The sequence below is a fragment of the Ylistrum balloti genome, unplaced genomic scaffold (assembly GCF_031769215.1).
Source record: "Ylistrum balloti isolate Yb309-2 unplaced genomic scaffold, AGI_CSIRO_Ybal_v1 Utg370556, whole genome shotgun sequence".
NCBI lineage: Eukaryota > Metazoa > Mollusca > Bivalvia > Pectinida > Pectinidae > Ylistrum > Ylistrum balloti.
Genome location: NW_026782350.1, coordinates 775,581 through 798,733, shown reverse-complemented (window position 1 = coordinate 798,733; position 23,153 = coordinate 775,581). Strand labels below are relative to the sequence as shown.

Below are 23,153 nucleotides of genomic sequence, written 5' to 3'. Positions count from 1 at the left end.
CTGTTTGTCAGTGGTCATATAACGACGGTGTCTGTTTGTCAGTGGTCATATAACGACGGTGTCTGTTTGTCAGTGGTCACATGATGACGGTGTCTATTTATCTGTGATCATATAATGAAGGAGTCTGTTTGTCAGTGGTCACATGACGACGGTATCTGTTTGTCAGTGGTCACATGACGACGGTGTCTGTTTGTCAGTGGTCACATGACGACGGTGTCTGTTTATCAGTGGTCACATGACGACGGTGTCTATTTATCTGTGATCATATAATGAAGGAGTCTGTTTGTCAGTGGTCATATAACGACGGTGTCTGTTTGTCAGTGGTCATATAACGACGGTGTCTGTTTGTCAGTGGTCACATGACGACGGTGTCTATTTATCTGTGATCATATAATGAATGAGTCTGTTTGTCAGTGGTCACATGACGACGGTGTCTGTTTGTCTGTGGTCACATGACGACGGTGTTTGTTTGTCTGTGGTCACATGACGACGGTGTTTGTTTGTCAGTGGTCACATGATGACGGTGTCTGTTTGTCAGTGGTCATATGACGACGGTGTCTGTTTGTCAGTGGTCACATGAAGACGGTGTCTGTTAGCCTGTGTTCACATGACGACGGTGTCTGTTTGTCAGTGGTCACATGACGACGGTGTCTGTTTGTCTGTGGGCACATGACGACGGTGTCTGTTTGTCAGTGGTCAGATGACGACGGTGTCTGTTTGTCAGTGGTCATAAAACGACGGTGTCTGTTTGCCTGTGGTCACATGACGACGGTGTCTGTTTGTCAGTGGTCACATGACGACGGTGTCTGTTTGTCAGTGGTCACATGACGACGGTGTCTGTTTGTCAGTGGTCACATGACGACGGTGTCTGTTTGTCAGTGGTCACATGACGACGGTGTCTGTTTGTCAGTGGTCACATGACGACGGTGTCTGTTTGTCAGCGGTCACATGACGACGGTGTCTGTTTGTCAGCGGTCACATGACGATGGTGTCTGTTTGTCTGTGGTCAGATGACGACGGTGTCTGTTTGTCAGTGGTCACATGACGACGGTGTCTGTTTGTCTGTGGTCAGATGACGACGGTGTCTGTTTGTCAGTGGTCACATGACGACGGTGTCTGTTTGTCAGTGGTCACATGACGACGGTATCTGTTTGTCAGTGGTCACATGACGACGGTGTCTGTTTGTCAGTGGTCACATGACGACGGTGTCTGTTTGTCAGTGGTCATATGACGACGATGTCTGTTTGTCTTTGGTCATATGATGGCGGTGTCTGTTTGTCTGTGGTCATATGACGACGGTGTCCGTAACTACAGGTGTCGGCACTAAGAAGTATGGGTACTTCAGTGTGACTGACTTCTTAAAATATATACTGATGTCTCTTTAGACAGTTATTCAAGTCTGGAGAGATGTGTCTGATAATGGTATACATTATAACACAAATGTAATGTAGCTCCTTTCTTACAGATTCTTGAAATAAGATTGGGGTTTGTTCTAAAAGATGTATGATAAAGGATGTGGATTTTTTCTGTATAGAAAAGATATGAATTATAATAAAATGATGTTCAAGCTGAATACGTTTGATATAAACACTATATTCCCAACAACCGGAACCGGAAGTCAACGATGTGATAGGTACGTACACCTATAAATACACCGGTATTAACGACATTATAGTACTTTAGGTTTTAAGTCAGAAGTGCTCCTTCCGCTCGCATTCTATTTCCATTTTTTAATTTTTGCATTTCTCTCCGTGACAGCACGAAACTGAAAACAAAATAAAGAAATAATTTAATTTCTTCAGAAGCTAACACCGTATTCTCCTATACTTTTGTTCCTATTATGTTAGAGTGCACGTGTACTTAAGACTTTATCTCGAGATCGTATTTCTGTTTCCAATACTAAATGGTACTGGTTAATTCGTTTTTGATGGTGTCACTTCTGTTCTCATCTCATCACAGCCTTTCATTTAACCCTGAGAGTGTCACACTGGTGTCTTAATTAAATAATTAATTACGAACCAATCGCAGTGTATTTTGATTCACTGTTCACTAACGAATATTAAATAAAACCTTGACGTTTTTAATTGTTCAGTTATTTGAAAGCACGTAATTTATTTATCCGGAATCAGCCTTCGTTTATTTTTTTAGCTGTATAGGACACTCCCCACTGTATCGGGAAGGCTTTGTGTTCAACCTCGATTTTCTAATCATAATTAAAACTCGTAAATGATGCACTCTATTGAGAGTACCCTAAAATACAGTCCAATTAAAATCAAGTTTCACTTTGTGCTTCATTAAATGATGATTTGATGGAGCGTCGTTGTTCAAATAGGTCATCTCTTATTGACCAATCACAATGTCCCTTTCTCTGACACTCAATAAGTCGCGACATTGCATAGAATTTCAAAAGGTCAATTTCATTTGTTAATTAATTCATCAAATAACATTAGTCCTACTTACGACTAAGACAAGAAATGACAGTGTTTCCCATCTTGACTTCGTTAGCAATGCCATTCGGCAACTGTCGGGAGTTTACCTTAGTTTTACTAGAATGTGTTATTTGCTAATTCGATTTTGTTACTTCAGTCATTATGTAACAAAGGTCATCATATGTTCATTGTCCCCGCCATGATTCGAACCCAGGACCTCTGCATGGTTTACTTTGACTGTGCGCTCAGTCGATGGAAGTAAAAAGAGAGTCTCTCTAGCCGAGGGGTATATTACGGCTAGTATTTACGAGAGTTAAATATTCCCTCTTCTGAAGTAGGTTGTCCTCAGTTTTCTATGGGATACGTCGATGTTGGTGGAAATATTGCTAGGTATTACTCCCGAGTCCCGACATGGGTGCAAATGTAACAGTGGTCATTGTTACTTTCAAAGCCTCCGCTAGGGTTCGAATTCCGGACTCCTGGCTCACTAGTCGGACACTTAAGTAAGGAGAAGTTCTCTCTAGCCAAGCGGTATAATACGGCTATTATTTGATAAGACTTATAGTTATATCTGTATAGGGAAAATAAATTGACTAACTTAATAAGGGACAATTAGAGTTAAGTAGCGAATTTGTAATGGGTCAAAGGCTGAACATGTCGAGTTATATTTCAGTATTTCAATTTCTACCCAAATCAGACTCAGTGAAACTACTAAATGTGATCTGTTTCATTTACCGATGAATTTGACCAGATTAACATTGCTAGTGCGTATGAATAGAAATATTACGTAAGGGGAGAAAACTCCACAACTTCTACTAGACTGGCAATATATTACAAGTATGAGATTTAAAACAACAAAATAAAAATTTAAAAACTATTGATAAAAAATGGAATTGTGTATTTAACATTTAATAACTGTAACTTTACGTTTCAAAAGATGTGAGCCACTGAAGCCTGTCAGAGACGACAATAAATTTTGGGATCTTTCATTTAGGTATACTTGATGGTATTTCGTTGGAACGTAAAATACAACACAGACGCCAATAAACAATTAACAGATTATATAATAAACTAAAAAATTCAATATACAAACTACACAATAGTAGATAGACCGATCACATGTTCTTCCCTACTCACAGTGTGTGAAAGTCACTTCCCTATGCAGAGCGTCCTTACTTTCGATTCGTGATAACACTGGGTCACAGCGCTCGAGCTCGGGCTCTCGCGGTCAAGGTGCATACACACACAGAGTCAAAGTTCACTCTTTAACCCATTGGTTAAACTCTAAAACAACACGTGAGGTCTGTCTTTCCTTCATCATGGTGTCAGGCTCCGTCTTCTTCACTCGCCGTCTTCCCGCGTCCTCTACCCAAGCCGATTCTCCGAACCCCCCGGACTTCTTCGCAATAACAATGTCTCAAAGTCAACTCGCCCTACAGTCCTTTAAGGGCGCACGACACTAAACTTTTATTTGCATCAACAAATCACGTTTATTCTGACAAAGCCTGATATTTCTTGTTCTCCGCTTCGGTGCCTGTAAAGAAATGGCCGACACCGCTTCGTTTGCGAACCGGCGCACCACGTCCAGACGTTATTCCTCCGCGAGGAAAAAATGCATACTGTCTTTGTTGCACAGTATAATTTAAATTTTCATTAAAGTTGTCAAAAATATATTAAATTTTGTTCTGATTTAAGTTTCATTGAATATTAACTAACCACGCTGAAATATATTTCAACCTGTCACAATAATCAGTCTTCAAATGACAGACTATTTGCTTGTATGATGTCAAACTATATGATGACAAGAAACGAAAATGAAAGTAGAAGATAAATTGCGTCAGTTCCCATGCTATAGAAACGTCAATTGAAATATAATGAAATGAGTTGGTCTTGAGACAAATTGAACATGAACTGCTTCGCAGTTCATTACATCTGTCTCAAGCCCAACTCAAATTCATCATACCATGAAATCGATATAAGCAAGATTCAATCCTTAATTGGAAATAATTGTATTTTGTAGACCTATCTAAGTTTTCTCTGTGTCCCCGTTAAATTACCACCCCACCCCGCCTCATTACAACGATTTTACTCCACTGACTTCGTTTTAAGTCAATGCCTCGTCTTACAAACTGTGTTCTTGAATGGGTTGTTAGGAGGGAACACAGTTGGTATGACTTTAAACAAGGCTGTATCAACATCAGCATGTCAACAAATTACCAATAAACAACGTGACACGTAACCAACTTTGTAACACTTCCTGGTCATCAAATATTATAGAGGTTCGCTTCCGTTGACGTCACAAAACACGATCATAGTTCCTAACACATCAATTGATTCATACTGATGGTCCACAGAGAACTAATTGCTGATATCATTTGATGTCTTTCGAGAACATATTGTTTCCTCCTTATCGTCTAACAGTTCCGCGCTCATATCCATATTTTGTTTATCTCCTGAACTCGTGCAGGGGACTTAACTCTGGTGTACTGTCATTTAGGTTTCAATTAAGTCCTTTTACACGATTGCAGATGAATTATTGTTATCCACACATAGAATATTCCTTTCTCTGGTAGAACACATACACAAATAATTATTACTTAAAACACATTTTTATTTTGACACAGATGGAGTGTGATACTGCCGTGCCGAGGTTGTGGTAGAGGGAAGGTATTTTAATGTGGCCCTTTATGGCCTTATCCTGTGTGGAGACTGCACATGGATATGACTGTTGCCAAGAAGGAACGTTTCGTCTTGTAACACTGGGAGTCCGGAGTGATACGGTTCAAATTATTTCTGTTTTTCATGTGTGAAAATTATCTCCTTTATCGTTTAGTTTTCTAAAGTAATTTTTAAACCACGATCGCTAAAAAGATTTTTGTGTGGAATTTAAAGAAATTCTATTTAACACGCCGTGTTAATTTAAAGTATATAATTAAAACCTACGTACTTTAGAAATCATACCTTTATGTTACATTTTACACCGTGACGTGTCTTTTCTGAATTTTATATTAACTGATATTTGAAGTGGAGTCCTGTTTCCTATAAAGGTTATCAACAGATCTCCCGTATATAAGTGTCGTACTTAATTCACTTTACATCTATAGTGTATCAGTGTATTAACGACCCTAAACTCACTTTATTTTATAATATAACTAGTCTCGGCAATTAAACTAAATACGACCGAACTTTGCCAGCTGAGATTTAAGATTTGCCCCCAAATACGTCACTTCCTGTCTTTTGAGTTTAGACATTATTAAAAAATTTGTCATAATTCTCTGTGGAAATATAACTATAATGTATATCAAAACTAATGCCACTTAAGTGTGTAAAATATCGAGATATTTCCTCGCTACAATTTTTGAAATATCAGTTTCCCTTGATTTGAATCTTCACAATTATGTATATCTAGAATGTCTACATTTCTATTCTTGTGTTATTGACTTGTAAGCCAGCACATGATTGGTTGAGATCAGCGCCATGTCGCTTTATTAAAGTGTACCTGGATTACGGTATAGTATTAATTAATATTAATTATGTTTCCTTTCTTATTTAAAAAAATCGAAAACCCGGTCGAAATTTGTCGTTTATTTTTTGAGATATTTGTCGTTAAATTAACCGCTCGGAACCGGTTTGCACCTGTCGATGGAGGCTAATTAACACACTTCCCAACTTCCGGTTAACAGACCGGAAAATCCCGTGACGTCACAAGGGTAGCGCTTGGTCTAAGAAATGATAATGTCGGACAGTGATAACAGCGAGTGCGAGTGGTTCGAAGACTCAAACAATTCGGAAGAGGCTTGTCTTAAGCAGTCCAGGTTCAGTTTAATTTTTAGTCGACACCAACATCGTGGTTTCAATAATCCATTTTTTTTAATTTTAAGTTTGTCACTTGGTTTTCACTTTGGTACGTTTGTAAGGTGACTGACATTTCTTGGCGAAAGACATAATCTTTATTATATAAAATATCCTTTTCCGGCATTAAATCCGCGAAAACAATGGCAGGTGGTCCCGAGTCACCATATCAACCGTCATCCTGCCCTTGGAATAAGGTGAAATGTAAAGGTAGGAAAACCCGGTATCCATGGTAACATGATATCAGGTGATCTGGGTTTTTGTTTATTGATATATATTTACAATATGTTTACTCTCAGGTACGTGTACCGTGTAAAACCTAAGTAAAACATGCTAGTAGATATTACGACCTTAAATTTCCAGTTAAGCAGAGATTTTCTCGATCACCATTCTCGACAAATATCGACCGGAATTGTATCCAATTTTCCATCTGTCTATACCTTGTTATTTGGAGATCATGATTGACTGGCCGGAGTGATAAGTGACCACCACACAAAGCTCAGACATCCTGACCGCTAGACAAATTATAGTCCAGCACTGAACACGTGATATCGTCTTACCCTCGTCAACCTCCAGCTGTACACACCTGGCTATAAAATCTCACAGAATAAAAAAAAAGACAGAATATAAAAATTCCAAATTAAATTGAATTTCGTCCAAGATAAATAACGTGCTGTCGCCTAAAGTATTTTAAATGTAAGGAATTCTATTCACAGTGATTTACTTGTCGTATCAGTGTTGTACGTTGAAGGTATTTGTCGAGTGGTATCATCTATATAACTATATACAATGTATGTGATGTGTCGGGTGGTATCATCTATATAACTATATACAGTGTATGTGATGTGTCGGGTGGTATCATCTATATACAGTGTATGTGATGTGTCGGGTGGTATCATCTATATAACTATATACAGTGTATGTGATGTGTCGGGTGGTATCATCTATATACAGTGTATGTGATGTGTCGGGTGGTATCATCTATATAACTATATACAGTGTATGTGATGTGTCGGGTGGTATCATCTATATACAGTGTATGTGATGTGTCGGGTGGTATCATCTATATAACTATATACAGTGTATGTTGTGTCGGGTGGTATCATCTATATAACTATATACAGTGTATGTGATGTGTCGGGTGGTATCATCTATATAACTATATACAGTGTATGTGATGTGTCGGGTGGTATCATCTATATAACTATATACAGTGTATATGATGTGTCGGGTGGTATCATCTATATACAGTGTATGTGATGTGTCGGGTATCATATATACAGTGTATATGATGTGTCATCATCTATATACAGTGTATGTGATGTGTCGGGTGGTATCATCTATATAACTATATACAGTGTATGTGATGTGTCGGGTGGTATCATCTATATACAGTGTATGTGATGTGTCAGGTGGTATCATCTATATAACTATATACAGTGTATGTGATGTGTCGGGTACATCTATATAACTATATACAGTGTATGTGATGTGTCGGGTGGTATCATCTATATACAGTGTATGTGATGTGTCGGGTGGTATCATCTATATAACTATATACAGTGTATGTGATGTGTCGGGTGGTATCATCTATATACAGTGTATGTGATGTGTCGGGTGGTATCATCTATATAACTATATACAGTGTATGTGATGTGTCGGGTGGTATCATCTATATACAGTGTATGTGATGTGTCAGGTGGTATCATCTATATAACTATATACAGTGTATGTGATGTGTCGGGTGGTATCATCTATATACAGTGTATGTGATGTGTCGGGTGGTATCATCTATATAACTATATACAGTGTATGTGATGTGTCGGGTGGTATCATCTATATACAGTGTATGTGATGTGTCGGGTGGTATCATCTATATAACTATATACAGTGTATGTGATGTGTCGGGTGGTATCATCTATATACAGTGTATGTGATGTGTCAGGTGGTATCATCTATATAACTATATACAGTGTATGTGATGTGTCGGGTGGTATCATCTATATAACTATATACAGTGTATGTGATGTGTCGGGTGGTATCATCTATATACAGTGTATGTGATGTGTCAGGTGGTATCATCTATATAACTATATACAGTGTATGTGATGTGTCGGGTGGTATCATCTATATACAGTGTATGTGATGTGTCGGGTGGTAACATCTATATACAGTGTATATGATGTGTCGGGTGGTATCATCTATATAACTATATACAGTGTATGTGATGTGTCGGGTGGTATCATCTATATACAGTGTATGTGATGTGTCAGGTGGTATCATCTATATAACTATATACAGTGTATGTGATGTGTCGGGTGGTATCATCTATATAACTATATACAGTGTATGTGATGTGTCGGGTGGTATCATCTATATAACTATAAACAGTGTATGTGATGTGTCGGGTGGTATCATCTATATAACTATATACAGTGTATGTGATGTGTCGGGTGGTATCATCTATATAACTATATACAGTGTATGTGATGTGTCGGGTGGTATCATCTATATATAGTGTATGTGATGTGTCGGGTGGTATCATCTATATAACTATATACAGTGTATGTGATGTGTCGGGTGGTATCATCTATATAACTATATACAGAGTATATGATGTGTCGGGTGGTATCATCTATATAACTATATACAGTGTATGTGATGTGTCGGGTAGTATCATCTATATAACTATATACAGTGTATGTGATGTGTCGGGTGGTATCATCTATATACAGTGTATGTGATGTGTCGGGTGGTATCATCTATATAACTATATACAGTGTATGTGATGTGTCGGGTGGTATCATCTATATACAGTGTATGTGATGTGTCGGGTGGTATCATCTATATAACTATATACAGTGTATGTGATGTGTCGGGTGGTATCATCTATATACAGTGTATGTGATGTGTCAGGTGGTATCATCTATATAACTATATACAGTGTATGTGATGTGTCGGGTGGTATCATCTATATACAGTGTATGTGATGTGTCAGGTGGTATCATCTATATAACTATATACAGTGTATGTGATGTGTCGGGTGGTATCATCTATATAACTATATACAGTGTATGTGATGTGTCGGGTGGTATCATCTATATACAGTGTATGTGATGTGTCAGGTGGTATCATCTATATAACTATATACAGTGTATGTGATGTGTCGGGTGGTATCATCTATATACAGTGTATGTGATGTGTCGGGTGGTAACATCTATATACAGTGTATATGATGTGTCGGGTGGTATCATCTATATAACTATATACACTGTATGTGATGTGTCGGGTGGTATCATCTATATACAGTGTATGTGATGTGTCAGGTGGTATCATCTATATAACTATATACAGTGTATGTGATGTGTCGGGTGGTATCATCTATATAACTATATACAGTGTATGTGATGTGTCGGGTGGTATCATCTATATAACTATAAACAGTGTATGTGATGTGTCGGGTGGTATCATCTATATAACTATATACAGTGTATGTGATGTGTCGGGTGGTATCATCTATATACAGTATATGTGATGTGTCAGGTGGTATCATTTATATCACTATATACATTGTATGTGATGTGTCGGGTGGTATCATCTATATACAGTGTATGTGATGTGTCGGGTGGTATCATCTATATAACTATATACAGTGTATGTGATGTGTCGGGTGGTATCATCTATATAACTATATACAGTGTATGTGATGTGTCGGGTGGTATCATCTATATAACTATATACAGTGTATGTGATGTGTCGGGTGGTATCATCTATATAACTATATACAGTGTATGTGATGTGTAGGGTGGTATCATCTATATATAGTGTATGTGATGTGTCGGGTGGTATCATCTATATAACTATATACAGTGTATGTGATGTGTCGGGTGGTATCATCTTTATAACTATATAAAGTGTATGTGATGTGTCGGATGGTATCATTTATATAACTATATACATTGTATGTGATGTGTCGGGTGGTATCATCTATATAACTATATACAGTGTATGTGATGTGTCGGGTGGTATCATCTATATACAGTGTATGTGATGTGTCGGGTGGTATCATCTATATAACTATATACAGTGTATGTGATGTGTCGGGTGGTATCATCTATATAACTACATACAGTGTATGTGATGTGTCGGGTGGTATTATCTATATAACTATATACAGTGTATGTGATGTGTCGGGTGGTATCATCTATATACAGTGAATGTGATGTGTCGGGTGGTATCATCTTCATAACTATATACAGTGTATGTGATGTGTCGGGTGGTATCATCTATATACAGTGTATGTGATGTGTCGGGTGGTATCATCTATATAACTATATACAGTGTATGTGATGTGTCGGGTGGTATCATCTATATACAGTGTATGTGATGTGTCGGGTGGTATCATCTATATACAGTGTATGTGATGTGTCGGGTGGTATCATCTATATACAGTGTATGTGATGTGTCGGGTGGTATTATCTATATAACTATATACAGTGTATGTGATGTGTCGGGTGGTATCATCTATATACAGTGAATGTGATGTGTCGGGTGGTATCATCTTCATAACTATATACAGTGTATGTGATGTGTCGGGTGGTATCATCTATATACAGTGTATGTGATGTGTCGGGTGGTATCATCTATATAACTATATACAGTGTATGTGATGTGTCGGGTGGTATCATCTATATACAGTGTATGTGATGTGTCGGGTGGTATCATCTATATACAGTGTAGGTGATGTGTCGGGTGGTATCATCTATATACAGTGTATGTGATGTGTCGGGTGGTATCATCTATATAACTATATACAGTGTATGTGATGTGTAGGGTGGTATCATCTATATACAGTGTATGTGATGTGTCGGGTGGTATCATCTATATAACTATATACAGTGTATGTGTACATATATCTCCCTGCCCCTTCCTTCCATTCTGGTGAGCTGTCATTGATAGAGGAAGACTTGGGAGTGACGGGGATGGGGGTAGCTGGGAAATAACGTTATCGTGTTAAAATCACTCAAGGGAAATTCTCTGTCTTTATTTTTCATTCTGTCCTCATTTCCTACTACTTTTCCTCGTTGTGTTGTTACGTCATTTTTTTCTATTTTTTATGTGTGTAAGCTTACGTTAAACTGCTTTTGACGTATTTCGCCTTTCTTTTCCGAATCTGTTTGTTTTATTTGTCTGAAATGACAATACCGTAATTGATGAAATGATTTCGAAGGTTTGCATCCCAAAACACACGAGGATATTACAATAACTTTACCTGCAATGTCTTGTCCCTAATTACTGGGCTTGAATGTTTGATTTACATGGATGTCAGATAAATTCCTAGAATTTATTGATAACTCAAGCGTAATCCAATAAAAGCTCAGTCATTCTTACCGCAGTTTTACCACTGTTCAAATCATGGTAATTTCGAGATGATGGTGTCTCTCAACAAACATTATTCGGAAGGTACACTCATTCTATTCAGAGTAGAGGATGAAAACAACAGAACGGCCATTGTTTCTAGTTTCATTAGAGATCCACACACTTGAGATCTTGAACGGGGTTCTATGTTGTGCGGGGTTGTGGCACGCTCTACCTCGTCCACCCCTCCACCTCGTCCACCCCTCATCCCCCACCCCTCCACCTCGCCCACCTCTCCACTCGTCCGCCCCTCCACCCTCAACCCTCCACCCTCAACCCTCCACCTCGTCCACCCCTTCACCTCGTCCTTGCCTCCAACCCCACCCCTCCACCTCGTCCATCCCTCCACCCCAATCCCCACCCCTCCACCTCGTCCTTCCCTCCAACCCAACCCCTCCACCTCGTCCATCCCTCCACCCCAATCCCCACCCCTCAACCTCGTCCTTCCCTCCATCCCCACCGCCTCCACCCCTCCACCCCTACTTGGAAAGTTTACCCTTGAAAAACTCTGTCTAAATGACGTCCTATAGGAAAGTTAACGATATGAAGGAAGTGTTAGAATAACGCTGGGGAATGGCTCCAACTTCAGTGATTTGGTTGCTCGCCTGTCTTTGCACTTTCGCAGACCCCTTTTTATGGAAAAATATTCAACAAATCTTACTTGATCATTATATATCGTTATCGCCCTTGACTTGTCAATCTGGTTTGTCTTAAATACTTCATCTCGTGTGTTTGATCCTAACTCTGAGTAGGTTGTCTTTTTTTTTTTTTGTTTACAATTGTTTTACGTCCTATTAACAACTAGGGCATTTAAAGACGTACCAGGTTTGTGTGGTGACCTGCGGCCAGTACCTGGCGACTGGCCCACATAGGTCTCGAACCATCAATCTAAGATGGCGAACCAATGAAAATGACGGTCAGATGTTATCTCCTCTTGTTTCCACCACAGACGAAAGGTGACGTTTGACACCGCGAGATCTCGTGAGGCTCCTGCTCGTTTGGCGGGAACCCACCCGACAACTCTCTCTCTCTGAACAGACGTTTTTACCAGACGCGAGTAGTATGACTGCGCCGTTTGTTGATTTGGAGCTGGGAGCTACCGTAGAGTTTCCTGTGTGAATACACACACGGGACATTTCTACAGTATCAAAGTCATCTATTCAGTATTAAGTACTATAATATGATCGGATTGATGACATGCTACCGTGTCCAGGATGTGACATTTCAGTGGGATTGCACTGGTTGTTAGTGAGCCCTTCATCCGTGCCAGCCAAGTCCTTGTATCTGTTGTATCCAGGATCTTTTCAGTGGGATAACACTCTAAAGTCTCTGTCAGTGACCCCATCATTCATGGACACCGTTTTAAAAATAATCCCGGTTGATTTTAGAACGTCAAACTAAAAACACACCATGTTTTGTTTCTCTGCTACAGTTTATCATGATCGTGTTTTCGTCTGACTCGGGAACAAAATTCCCAGTGAGTTCATCTGTCTACTTGTACATGCGGTCATTTCAGACAAGTCGCTAGAAGGCAATCTAACATCACGATCCAATTATAGAAAAAAAAATAAAGATTAAAAAAAGCTGATAACGACGAAGAAGACGTTGAAACTAGTTTTAACTTAAAATATTGTTTTACATAACAACGTTCACGTTGTTTATTTCCTCCGTAAAGGAGGACCAATCGTATCGATGTATTTCCGTATTCCTTGTGACGATGATAATTATAACTACATACCCGTCTTCCCTTTCCTATTAAAGTTCCCCTCCATCACTATTCAGATAGTTATTTATATAATTCAACAGGTGTTTGGCCTCTCCTATCGTCACTAATGACATGCTTAACCGGACATTTCATTTGACCTTCACCTTTAACTTTTTCACGGATACACGACCCCGTGACTGACCTTACAGTTCCAACATAATAATGGACTCTGGGTAACGACAGATGTCGCTCGGCGTGAGATGTCATTGTGTCATGCGCGTTAATCACACCTTACCCGCCTAGTCTGTCACCTTGGCCACTAGGGGGACAATCACTGGGGCGATTCTAATTTACAAAACTAAAATAAACGAGAGCACCACTGAGTTCCGGACCAACAATTACGGTTTTGACATGTACTGAGTAAAAAGTTAATAATTTACATTGAATTCAGAGGTTAAGGTGCAACATTGTGATCAGCCTCCACGCCGTGTCGATTATGTCTCTCTGTTTGATAAATACGTTTTAGGGTGTAGTTTGAAGGCTTTCTGACCACCAACCATTATTTTCTCCTCGTGTGAAGCTGGAAAGAAGTCTTAAACAGTCACACGCTGTCGTTTAATAACATGAATAGTATTTGAGGAGAAAAATAATGTCGGTGATTAAATATACCATGATGGACGCTATAGCAGGTGTAAAAATTGATTAGTTTTATCTAAAACAGGATCCAGAAAGGTGGAATGTGTTTCTACAGAAGTAGATGCTTAAAAAACGGTATTAATTATGTACTCCACAAGACACATGGAAAAATAATGAATTCCGTACATAGAATACAACTTTAAGATAAAAAAACAACAAACAAACAAAAACAAAAACACAGATACACGATGCCTTTCACTCCTCTGACATTGTATATATCTAAGCAATGAAATATATTCTATTGATCCTTCACCTTTTATTGAAAATTCAGACTATCGAAAATTTGTTCTTATTTTTTTTCATTTTTATTAATTCTTGTTTTAAAAAATTCTGTCGAATTGATGCACGTGTTAATTTTTCTTTCTGTTGTTTGCACCTTTCTTCTTTATTTAAAATTTGAAAAATTTCATTTATGTACATATTGATTTAGGCCATTGCTAAGTTTGCATATGTATAATTGTATTATGGAGAGGACATAATAAGTTGTGACAACTTGCGTCCGGTCCTTTCGTGTAATATTTATACAATAAAATTGATTTAAATTCTATTGTTAAAATACAGTTATATTCCATCACTGCCGATGACAGGGCTAGTTTAAGTATATATATATATATATATATATATATTATAAGTAAGTATATAAGCTTACTTAGATGTACTTATTTCTATACCTATATAATTGTAATTGGCCATATATATGTACAAATGAAGCTAAATGTACTGCTTATAAGGCTATGAAATATATTCACTTTAATTTAAATCAACTTGAAAGCTTACGAAATTGTTTAACGCTACAGGTGAATTGTCAGTACAAATACATGTTTACAGACTACTATAGTTGATATATCAGTTTCACGGTAACATCAGCGTTAACACGAATCACTATTTGGCGTTTGATATGCTGTACACGTGTCGGCCAGTTGGAGTGGAATACAAACATCAGGAGTGATAAAAACTCACCTTTAGTTCCAAACACTCAAAATGTGTCCATCAAAGTTTAAACGCGCTGACATACAAACCACTTCGCCTGTACAACATTACCACCTCCACACCAACAGAACTCAGGATATCGCCTTGACCTTCACCCAGCCGACCAGAGTTCAATTTCCCTTTGAAAGTTATGGAGTCATCTGCCTTGCCACGCGGTTTTCGCCTACTTGATACCCTGTAATATCTGTACAAGAAGTGTAGTGTTCAGTATCAAACTAACATAGGTTATATAAAAGACGTCGTGATTTTTAACGCCCCCGACAGGAGTCGAACCTGGACCTAGAGTGCAGTGTGACACTCTACAACCAACAATAAACAAACTGGTAGGAAATGGCACGAAAACGTCATACGTTTAATAAGATTTTAATCATCCTTCATGATGGCCGGGACGAAACGCTCCAGGAGTTTAGGTATGGACGGAAATCGGGAACTCCGAGGGTCACACCGTAGTACATCCGAATAAGGAATTGATCCCTGAAGTCCCTTAGGTGAAACGCAAATGAGAATGCGCTACTACTGCGCCACCTACCGAGTATAACCCGTGAGAATGGCGGTAAAACTTCATCATTATCATCATCTTATTACCTTAAATAAAACAAAGACATTTTCAGTTTAAAAGATGTATTCACAGTATGTATCCCAGTCGCTGATACCACGTCACTCACTATACCTGTGACCTCCCCACTACCCTTACAACCCCCAATTACCGACAACAGCGGGATATCTACAATGCTCTCAGCGGCCTTCAGAGACCTATACTTCACACCGTGATTTATAGGGGTGCATCTATTGTCCCTGTTTTGTCTCTAAACTGTTGTCAACCAGCAAGTCAGAATGACACATACACGACATTTCAGAGCGACGAAAAAAAAACTCACCTAAAACTTTATCTAAATGTGTAATAGATAAATATTTTAATTCAACATTTATAATCAAATATAAATATATATTTAACCACTGGTAAATTAACACTGAACTCGTATTACAGTTACCACAGCTGTCACAGAGGTTGGTTACCCAATCCAAATACGGCTGCGTCTTTCTCGTCTTCTCCCACGTGACCGGATCTACCAATGGGAGGAAGACATATTCTAATGAGTGGATGCCTACAACATGAATATAATAACAAATGATAGGATGGTATCATTACAAGTCTTCCGAATTTAAGGTAGATATTTCAGTCATTTCGAAGGTAATTTTTCTATCCCCTTTCCGTTATGAACGTAATATATATACAAACTGTTCCGCTACCTATAGCTCTTCCCGATACTCTCGCCAATAGTTTGAGTTTCCGACCGGTTCGTTGTCAGTATATCTCTGATGACACTTTCTTTGGTATTTAATTGGTCCCGACATCTGAAGAAGTCCATCTGTATGACCATTTTCACTGAAAAACAAGTTTTTTTAACAAGCGTTTCTGTTGAGTTGACAACTTTTGTTTGACATTAAATTAAACTTCCAAGGTCGTGGATTTACTTAATATTGTTTTGACTTTATATCATTTTCAAAGTTTTAACCGACGTAGCAATGTCTACAAAAACAACAATGGGCGTCAGGTCTGTAGTTCTAGACAAACGACGACAGTTGTAAGAGTTCTAACTCCAGACAAACCTAGTCCGATAATGGCTGAGTGTTACCTAGATACCGGCACGTGATGAGCCGAGACGCGTCCAATCAGATCAGAGGCTGACATTATCTGCCTCAGACATCCCCTCTAATTTATTTACGATACGGTGCTAATCTCAATATCACAAAAATCTGTCACTTTTTTCCTCCTGTGATTGCAAATACTAATTTGTCATTTTTATGTCATAAATCATTTGGAATACTTTCCACAAAAAGTGAGATAATTCTAAAGATTTCATTGTTTTAGCGGCGATAGATTTGTAACAATCTGGACCCGAGGGACACCGTGAAGGAAGAAAGCCGATTGTTTTGGCTGTAACAACTCTCACTGTTAAAAGCTACCGAGGTCATAACACATTCCTTACAAATCCATTTTTGGAGAATTTATGGAATCCCAGCCGCGGCTTCATCCAGACATTGGCCTGTTTGTTGAATATACCGCGCCGTTAACTGACTATATCATACTGAAGCAGGATTTCTTTCAAGTAATTGGTTAATACATCATTGTCACAAACCATCTAGAGCACTGGGGTGAAGTATGTTGCACACTGGAATGAAGTATGTCGCACACTGAGGTTAAGTATGTCGCACACTGAGGTTAAGTATGTCGCACACTGGGATGAAGTATGTCGCACACTGGGATGAAGTTTACGTAGGACACCGCTCTTACCACCTGGGCTACCACGGCCCCTCACACGTGTACTTTGCTGTCATGAAACTCTTGGCATTCGGATTTGTTTGCAGTGTTGGAAGGTGTATAGTGACCATCAGACCAAGACTCACTATATATTTCTATTTCTTCTTTTTCTACTTCTTCTTCTTCATCATCATCATCATCATCTTCTTCTTCTTCTTCTTCTTCTTCTTCTTCTTCTTCTTCTTCTTCTTCTTCTTCTTCTTCTTCTTCTTCTTCTTCTTCTTCTTCATCATCTTCTTCTTCTTCTTCTTCTTCATCTTCTTCTTCTTCTTCTTCTTCTTCTTCTTCTTCTTCTTCTTCTTCTTCTTCTTCTTCTTCTTCTTCTTCTCTTTTTTTTCTTCTTCTTCTTTTCCTTCTTCTTCTTCTCCTTCTTCTTCTTCATTCTCCTTCGTCTTCTTCTTCATTCTCCTTCTTCTCCTTCTCCTTCTCCTTCTTCTTCTTCTTCTTCTTCTTCTTCTTCTTCTTCATTTCTTCTTCTTCTTCTTCTTCTTCTTCTTCTTCTTCTTCTTCTTCTTCTTCTTCATCCTCCTCCTCCTCCTCCTCATCTTCTTCTTCTTCATCTTCTTCTTCTTCTTCTTCTTCTTCTTCTTCTTCTTCTTCTTCTTCTTCTTCTTCTTCTTCTTCTTCTTCTTCTTCTTCTTCTTCTTCTTCTTCTTCTTCTTCATCATCATCATCTTCTTCTTTCTTCTTCTTCTTCTTCTTCTTCTGCTTCTTCTTCTTCTTCTTCTTCTTCTTCTTCTTCTTCTTCTTTCTTCTTCTTCTTCTTCTTCTCATTCTTCTTCTCCTCCACCTCCTCCACCTCCTCCATCATCTTCTTCTTCTTCTTCTTCTTCTTCTTCTTCTTCTTCATCATCTTCTTCTTCTTCTTCATCTTCTTCTTCTTCTTCTTCTTCTTCTTCTTCTTCTTCTTCTTCTTCTTCTTCTTCTTCTTCTTCATCTTCTTCTTCTTCTTCTTCTTCTTCTTCTTCTTCTTCTTCTTCGGAATTCTATTTCTTCTTCTTCGGAATTCTATTTTTGCAATTATTATCGTCTTGGTGGAGGTACGTGTCACGTCCGTGTTGTCGTATTACTACAAACTGTCGCTGTAGCATTCTTTCTCTTAAATTCATGATCGATCACAAGTGAATTAATGTTGTTATGATGTAGTGATGGCTGTGATAAAGTAAGGCTTTTTAACCATTAATTTCTCGTCCAGGGGAGATAACTCGTGTCTACACTGTTAGATAAAACCTAATTACACACAGAATTAATTGTTGTAGGAATAAAATTTAAATGCTTGAATTTATATGTCAATTTTTATCTCCCCTTTGTGACGATAACGTATTACAGATGGTGTTGTCAAAATCTCGCGAGAGAGAACAACGGATACCATCAACTCGTGGGCGATTTCATTTGTTCTGCATTATTACAAATTGATAGTTTGACTTGGTTGTAATGGCTTCGATTCGTGTGCCGTGTTTATCTGTCTACAAAAAACTTACGGTAACATTTTATTGCAAATTTTTATCACAAATACCTCGTCTTTTTCTTTGTCATCTTAATAAAGTGTGTGATGCTGATGTTGATACGGCGATGTCGGTTAATTTAATAAGGATCTGTAATTTATCATACAATCGTTGAATGCCAGTGTTTGAGTGTAGGGCTTAGTTGATCGCTGTATCGCTTGTCTCACATCAGAGGAAGATAACACTAGGGTAGTTCTATCCAAACTCGGAGTGATATCCGTATCTAGTGAGACTGTATTGTATAACAGATCGTCCTCTACTGCCTTCGTCATGTCGCTTTACCCAAATTATTCTGGACAACGTGCGGCGGGTCTCCCGCTTAATGTTCAGTGAGAGTTAAGAAATACTGCTGCCAGTAAATGGTACTAGATGATTAAGGGTTGCTTAACACTACTAATCAATACACAAACGAAATATGGATTTATTCTTGAAAAAAGCAAAAGGGTCGGTCCATCCGTCCTTTATATCTACGCCTAATATTTAGTCGTCATCAATTGATACTGAAAATGACGTCACTGTTTGTTTCGTTACTTCTGATTGGTTAGTAAGTGTGCATAGTGATCTCTCATGTCAACAAAATCATCATCCAAACTCGAATTCAATCAAACTAGGGAAGAAAGATTTACATGGAGACTCCTGAGAGACCACTTGTTCCGGAAGAGTAAGCGCGTTATACTGGAAACGGGACCTGATATCATGGTTATCACAGAGACTGGACACGGGACCTGATATCATAGTTATCACAGACACGGGACCTGATATCATGGTTATCACAGACACGGGACCTGATATCATGGTTATCACAGACACGGGACACGGGACCTGACATCATAGTTATCACAGACAAGGGACCTGATATCATGGTTATCAGAGACACGGGACCTGACATCATAGTTATCAGAGACACGGGACCTGATGTCATGGTTAACAGAGACACGGGATCTGATATCATGGTTATCACAGACACGGGACCTGATATCGTGGTTATCACAGACACGGGACCTGATATCATGGTTATCACAGACAGGGGACCTGATATCATGGTTATCACAGACACGGGACCTGATGTCATGGTTAACACAGACACGGGACCTGATGTCATGGTTATCACAGACACGGGACCTGATATCATGGTTATCACAGACACGGGACCTGATATCATGGTTATCACAGACACGGGACACGGGACCTGATATCATGGTTATCACAGACACGGGACCTGATGTCATGGTTAACAGAGACACGGGATCTGATATCATGGTTATCACAGACACGGGACCTGATATCGTGGTTATCACAGACACGGGACCTGATATCATGGTTATCACAGACAGGGGACCTGATGTCATGGTTAACACAGACACGGGACCTGATATCATGGTTATCACAGACACGGGACCTGATATCATGGTTATCACAGACACGGGACCTGATATCATGGTTATCACAGACACGGGACCTGACATCATGGTTATCACAGACACGGGACCTGATATCATGGTTATCACAGACACGGGACCTGACATCATGGTTATCACAGACACGGGACCTGATATCATGGTTATCACAGACACGGGACCTGACATCATGGTTATCACAGACACGGGACCTGATATCATGGTTATCAGAGACAGGAGACCTGATATCATGGTTATCAGAGACACGGGACCTGATATCATGGTTATCACAGACACGGGACACGGGACCTGATATCATGGTTATCACAGACACGGGACCTGATGTCATGGTTAACAGAGACACGGGACCTGATATCATGGTTATCACAGACACGGGACCTGATATCATGGTTATCACAGACACGGGACCTGATATCATGGTTATCACAGACACGGGACCTGATATCATGGTTATCACAGACACGGGACCTGATATCATGGTTATCACAGACACGGGACCTGATATCCTGCTGATCACAGACATGGGACCTGACATCATGGTTATCACAGACTCTGGACCTGACATCATGATTATCACAGACACGGGACCTGACATCATGATTATCACAGACACGGGACCTGACATCATGATTATCACAGACACGGGACCTGATATCCTGCTTATCACAGACACGAGACCTGACATCATGGTTATCACAGACACGGGACCTGATATCCTGCTTATCACAGACACGAGACCTGACATCATGGTTATCACAGACACGGGACCTGACATCATGATTATCACAGACACGGGACCTGATATCATGCTTATCACAGACACGGGACCTGATATCATGGTTATCACAGACACGGGACCTGATATCATGGTTATCACAGACACGGGACCTGATATCATGGTTATCACAGACACGGGACCTGACATCATGGTTATAACAGACACGGGACCTGATATCATGGTTATCACAGACACGGGACCTGACATCATGGTTATCACAGACACGGGACCTGATATCATGATTATCACAGACACGGAACCTGTAATCATGGTTATCACAGACACGGGACCTGATGTCATGGTTATCACAGACACGGGACCTGATGTCATGGTTATCACAGACACTGGACACGGGGCCTGATATCATGATTATCGCAGAAGCTAGAAATAGGTCCTTTTCCCAGGTTCGCTTTTGAAAGTGAGAATTTTTATCACTTACTTCAGCTATTTAAGACCATGCATAATTGAGATCAATTGGTCATTTTGGTGTTTCTGTGTTTTTATTAAAACACTGAATTTCTTTTCATGTATTACTTTTTGTTGGTAGTTCGATTGTTTTTTTAGAGAGTCATTGTGATCTAATGTTTGTTAATAAACATGTGATTTAAACGGAAATATTTTAATAATCATGAATATTTTAAACCTATTATCAACAGAGCAGAGTATTTAACTTTATTTTCCTTTGTTTTGTGTTCCGTAATCAACGGGAGACAACTCTGTGGTGTGAAAAAACATTACAGAAGTTACTATGCAGCTGAAACACATTGAAAGAAGAAAGTTCTTTAAAAGAAATCAAGAAATCAACACATTCAAATAAAAATATGTCGCATTTTATTCTGTAGAATACATAGTATTGTAGAGTGTATTGGATAGGCTTCCACTTGTGCTTAGATTCACCGTAAGTCAAGGTCATGGGGGTCAAATGTTAAATAAACGACAACGGTTTAGACTCATCATATCGTGTTGAGTTTCAGTGAAGTGAAATGTATTTGTGAAAAAGCATTGGATATAAAATGCACAACATAGATCCACCGGGACTTTTTATAGGATTTTATAAGAACTGGTCAACACCGATCTCTTTAACATTTGTTTATTACAATTCATTCATTTAAATTTACAATGTGCGTATGAAGTTGATAGTACATCGAAATTTGGAGGAGAGGAAATCGTTTGTATCGGCGTCAGTAAGACGTTTTAATGCATTTTCTACTATAGTTATACCTCCCTCTCACGAGCTTCCTTGACGAAGCTGATAAAGGCCAATGACTACTCTGGCCTAGTCCAGGGGCCATATCGACATCATGCAGGCTTTTATCACAGCTGGACATCTCTAATAGAGTGGTCACTTCAATATTGTCCATCTCCCTTGACCACAGTTCACTGTACTGTCGATTCTGATTCATCAGCGTGCTTGTTCGAGGGCCATTATTGTAAATAATAAGCGCCATAGGTTTCTTTAATGGAGGAAGATTTTACGAATCACGTTCTGGTCACGTCTTGGGATCTCATACGTGAAGAAGAATAATGTGATTGGATTGGGCGGCCGACTGCATGGAGCACGTGCAATAACCAGTGCGTCAACTCGCACGTGATCAAATATAATTTGATTGGATAGTTCTGTAGTATGCCCGAAGCACGTGCGGACATCACTGGATAGAAAATAATTACACGAGACAAATATGTCTACCTCCTGAGAGAAACATAAACATCCGGAATCGCTTGTCCGGACATAGGTCTGTTATTAGAATCGAAATTTAAGGAGATCTCGCGAGACTTTGTCCTAACTACGTACAACTACACTTTTGTTTTCCTACGTGCTCGGGGGATTATCTTTATATCTAAATGCCATTATGATCCTGACGGCAAACCATGATATAGTCACAAAATGGAAGCTCGGGGGACTACGTAAATATATTAACTATTATTATAACGACGGGTCCGACTTCGCTTTCGGCATTGTATTACTCAAACATGCAAATGGTACGTCAAGTGAACCTAAAATTCTGACGAAGCGATAAAAATAAATCTCCCAAATGAAT

The 23,153-nt window shown here is 39.1% G+C and overlaps 2 protein-coding genes across 2 annotated transcripts; both read left to right on the top strand.

Annotated features, from left to right (window-relative positions):
• The first annotated feature begins 19,778 nt into the window (after nucleotides 1-19,778).
• LOC132556253 (uncharacterized) lies at nucleotides 19,779-20,111 on the top strand. Its single transcript, XM_060220638.1, has one exon. The coding sequence runs from the start codon at nucleotides 19,779-19,781 to the stop codon at nucleotides 20,109-20,111; it is 333 nt and encodes a 110-aa protein (XP_060076621.1).
• A 521-nt stretch (nucleotides 20,112-20,632) lies between these two features.
• On the top strand, nucleotides 20,633-21,475 carry LOC132556252 (uncharacterized). The gene has a single exon (XM_060220637.1). It carries the CDS (start codon nucleotides 20,633-20,635, stop codon nucleotides 21,473-21,475), a length of 843 nt encoding a protein of 280 aa, XP_060076620.1.
• Nucleotides 21,476-23,153: the final 1,678 nt, after the last annotated feature.

Excerpts from the sequence above, each read along its gene's own strand:
- LOC132556253 (XM_060220638.1), top strand. The coding sequence starts at position 19,779 with ATGGTTATCAGAGACACGGGACCTGACATCATAGTTATCAGAGACACG.
- LOC132556252 (XM_060220637.1), top strand. The coding sequence starts at position 20,633 with ATGGTTATCACAGACACGGGACCTGATGTCATGGTTAACAGAGACACG.